Source organism: Sinocyclocheilus grahami, unplaced genomic scaffold (genome assembly GCF_001515645.1).
Source record: "Sinocyclocheilus grahami isolate Dianchi unplaced genomic scaffold, SAMN03320097.WGS_v1.1 scaffold368.1, whole genome shotgun sequence".
In the NCBI taxonomy this organism is placed as follows: domain Eukaryota; kingdom Metazoa; phylum Chordata; class Actinopteri; order Cypriniformes; family Cyprinidae; genus Sinocyclocheilus; species Sinocyclocheilus grahami.
Window position 1 is genome coordinate 906,384 of NW_015505547.1, and position 4,003 is coordinate 910,386.

The 4,003-nt window shown below is 37.9% G+C and overlaps 1 protein-coding gene across 1 annotated transcript in view; it reads left to right on the forward strand.

Moving 5' to 3' along the window:
- The first annotated feature begins 20 nt into the window (after positions 1-20).
- LOC107549308 (immunoglobulin-like and fibronectin type III domain-containing protein 1) overlaps positions 21-4,003 on the forward strand; it is a 19,984-nt gene continuing 16,001 nt past the window's right edge. Inside the window, exons 1-14 of the mRNA XM_016230349.1 lie at positions 21-138; positions 407-546; positions 665-764; positions 932-970; positions 1,072-1,123; positions 1,231-1,420; positions 1,630-1,743; positions 1,827-1,995; positions 2,082-2,354; positions 2,469-2,924; positions 3,055-3,179; positions 3,273-3,414; positions 3,524-3,817; positions 3,903-4,000. Of these exons, the coding sequence (XP_016085835.1) occupies positions 51-138; positions 407-546; positions 665-764; positions 932-970; positions 1,072-1,123; positions 1,231-1,420; positions 1,630-1,743; positions 1,827-1,995; positions 2,082-2,354; positions 2,469-2,924; positions 3,055-3,179; positions 3,273-3,414; positions 3,524-3,817; positions 3,903-4,000 (2,280 nt within the window). The 5' untranslated portion in view covers positions 21-50. The remainder of the gene's footprint in view (positions 139-406; positions 547-664; positions 765-931; positions 971-1,071; positions 1,124-1,230; positions 1,421-1,629; positions 1,744-1,826; positions 1,996-2,081; positions 2,355-2,468; positions 2,925-3,054; positions 3,180-3,272; positions 3,415-3,523; positions 3,818-3,902; positions 4,001-4,003) is intronic.

Genomic DNA, 4,003 nt, shown 5'->3' on the forward strand with positions numbered 1-4,003 from the left:
CATGTATCTTTAAAGTGGAGATCAAGAAGAGATCTAGAGTGCCTGGTGTTATGATCACCCAGTACGTCAAGGAACTGCCACGTGGAAAAACTACACCTGATTTCACCAGAAAACCAATTGCCTTGACAGTTCAAGAAGGTATAATAATAATGTTTTGATATTGTTAAGAAAAGTCCAAATATATTTTTGACAGTATTTAAAAGACTTGTTCTTTTCAGTTGTTAATAAATTCACACTAATTACTGATATATTGTCTAATAGACTATTCTGTGGATTTGATTAAACATTTATGTGTTAGTTGACCAGTCATTTAGCTATAATGAAAAAGTAGTACCTTCGGGGTAGTAGATCCTTCATAAGCATAAACCTCAGAGATGATGAATGGATTGCCTTTCTGTAACTGCAGGGAGAGTGGCTATTTTCAAAGCGGTGGTGAACGGAGATCCAGCACCAACTGTAACATGGGCTCGCAACAAGGGTGACACTTCTGATCCAGAAAAATATAAGCCAAGATATGATGAAAGGACTAGAGAACATGTTCTAGAGGTAACATACCAATGCCAAACATTTGGATCTGAAATTACAACTATCATACAGTACAGCATATTATGATGATGGAACCACCTACAGTCAAATTATTGTTTAATTTGTTGCATTCAAACAGATAGTAAATGTGCAAGTAGATCAAGCAGATACGTACAAATGTTTCGCAACAAATCTATTTGGAAAAGCCATGTGCACAGCTGCATTGAGTGTATTTGCAGGTAGGCAATATATTTTTATTTGAAAAAGCACAATATTCAAGAATATTACCATAATCAAATCTGTGCATTCAATGAGCAGAACTAGGCAATTAGATCTGTTATATAATCTGAATGTATGCTCACATTTATGCAGTGTTCTTACGGTAGTTCCTTTCTCTGTCTTTTAGTTGGATTCAAGAAAAAGTCAAAAGATACATCAAAAAAAGGTGGATATGTTAATCCTGAAATATAAAATAAGTGTAAAGAGGGGCATTTTATTTACATGCCATACTGATAATGTATGATGTTTTCTGTTTTGTTTGATAAGATGACCAAACCAACGATCCTGAGGACTTCAGGAAAATGCTTAGAAAGACCACGTAATTGTTTAACTTCTCAAATGTCAGGGAATCAAGTGTTTAAGAAATGTCTCTTATAAATCAAAGTTACTTTTTTCTTTCATCAAAATGAAAAACCTTCTGTTTAGAATTGTCAAGAAGAGAAAAGAAAAACCCAAGAAAGAGGGAGAGATTGATCCAAAATTCTGGGAAGTGATGCTAAGTGCCAAAAAATCTGATTATGAGCGCATCTGCCATGAATTTGGAGTCACTGACTATCGGTGGATGCTAAAACAGCTCAACCTGAAGAAAAAGGAGAAGGAGGATGAACAAGCAAAGGTATTTGTCAGCAGTTTAATCATCTGATGCTGGTGTCTCACTAGATTTGTAAGTCAATTTCCAATCATTTTGCGTCAAGACTCTGTCTTAAGACAGCCTTCTGCAATTGCAACAGACAATTTCTCTAATAATTTCTAGTGTTTTTTAAAAAGGATATTTAGTAAAGTCTTAAATTTACTTCTTAACTCCCATTTTTTTATGTCTTATAGGTGGTTGAAAATGTTGGCAACATGAATCAGATTGAAGTGAAGACAAGTGGCAGAGCTGAGTTTGAGTTTGATATGAAGCTTAAGGACGCAAACAGTCAAATTAATCTCTACAAAGTAAGTTCAAATGGCTTTTACACAGTAAAAAAAAACAATGTCATCTAGGACAAAAAAAAGCATATTTAAAACACTCTTTCCAGAATGGTGAAATGCTTGATTATGGCGATGGCACTGATGATTCCTCCAAACACAATATGAAAAAGACTGGTGACAAATACATGTTTAGCATAAACAATCTTGGCTTAAATGATGGCGGACTATACCAAGTGGATGTTGAAGATGTCAACATTATTTCAACGACCTTAGCAAGTAAGAAATAATTTCATTTTTAGCATTTCAAATAAAATACTTTAAAGTACATCTCTACATCCATTTTATTAATCATTTCCCTACAGTTCCTGATGTGGAATTTGATGGTATGCTAAAAGATGCTAAAGTGGTTGAGGGGCAGGATGCCATGTTTGAGGGCATTTTTTCTGGTCCTGTACCTCAAATCACTTGGTGTGCCAATGACATCTCTGTTGAGCATGGAGACAAGTACAATATCACAGTCTCTGAAGACAAGCTCACCCACAGATTGGTAGTAAAGAATTGCAAAAAAGAGGACAAGGGCGTGTACACTGCTATTGCTGGGATTAAATCATCCAGGGCCACCCTTGCTGTTGATGGTAAATCTTCAAGAAGAACAAAGAAACATCCTATTTCAGCATAATTTTACACTGCCATGTATATCAAACAGGCCAATAATCTATTATTGTTTGTTATGCTCTATGCCACATCAGAGGACCCTAACATCAAGGGAAAAGGTCGAGGTGGTGAAAGTGACGGAGCAGACGTTTTTGCAAGACGTCTGGCAGATGAACAGGCCAGACTACAAAGAGAAAAAGACGAAGCAGCCAGGAGAGGCAAGGGTACAGATGGGAGAGGTGATGGAGCTGATGGCCATGGTGGTGCAGCGGATGGTCGTGGTGATGGAGCGGATGGCCATAGAGGACTTGGCGGAGATGGAAGAGAAGGATGTGGAGGAGATGCAACAGGGAAGTATGGACAAGGTGGCCTTGGAGTACTTGACGGAAGTGGAGGGAATAGACTTGGAGGAGATGCGACAGGGAAATACAGACAAGGAGAAGATAGTAAAGATGGAAGTGGGAAGAGTGGAAAGGATTCTGGAATGGGTTTAGGAGCAGATGGACTGGGAGGCCAGTCAGCTGTGGCTGGATCTGGTGGCGATGGTACAGGTATGTTAATGACAAAATTGTACAAAAACTGTGTCAACATTTTACATTGCTTATTACTTAATTTCCATGAAAAACTTACCACTTAGTCTTAGACAAGTTATTATAATTCATTCACATGTATCCGTTCCAGATGATAAAGTGCACTTTGCAAGCGGCTTAACAGACAAAAATGCTCTCCGTGGCAAACCTGCAGAGCTGGTGTGTAAACTAAATACTGACAAAATGGATGGTGTGTGGTATAAAGATGGAAATAAGGTATGTTTGTGTATCGTAGCAATATGTCACTGACTGGTCACTTTTCACTGACAAATACAGAGTTTGATATTGATATAAATCTTTTTTCATCAGATGACTTCCAAAGATGGAGTGGTAATCTCTAAGGATGGTTGTACACATAAGCTCATTATCCAGAATTGCAAGGATTCTGATGGAGGTCTATATCATTTTGAGGTAAATGGTTGCAAGACAGAGGCCATGGTGAGAGTTGGAGGTAATCATATTAAATTTTAATTTTTACATTTGGCTAGCATGAGGAAATTACTGTCAGTTTGGCAAGTACAATAATCTTTTCTGCTGTATATGTTTTCTATTTTTCCCAGATCTTCCAGAATTCGATCCTGATGGTTTGCAAAAGTTCTCCAACCCTGTGATAGTGAAAGCAGGCCAGAGTGCATCTTTTAAGATGTCATTTCCTCCACAAGCTTCACTGGAGATTAAATGGTTTAAAAATGGCTTGGAGCTTCTTGATGGTGGTTCAGTGAAAGTGGTGAAGGAATCAAACCACAGTCGTCTTCAAATAAAAGACTGCCTGCGATCGGATACTGGTCAAATCAAAATCCAGCTAAAAAATCCTTTTGGTTCTATTGAAGCTTTGTCAAGCCTTATAGTATTAGGTGAGTACAATATCTGCAATTAAACTGTTACCAAAACAAACAGACTACTATATTTTAAGTAACACACATCTGCTCCCCCTGACAGACAAGCCAGGTCCACCACAAGGCCCACTAGAAGTGAATGAAAGCACATCCTCGGTCCTTGAATTGAAATGGAATCCTCCGAAGGATGATGGTGGCTCAGAA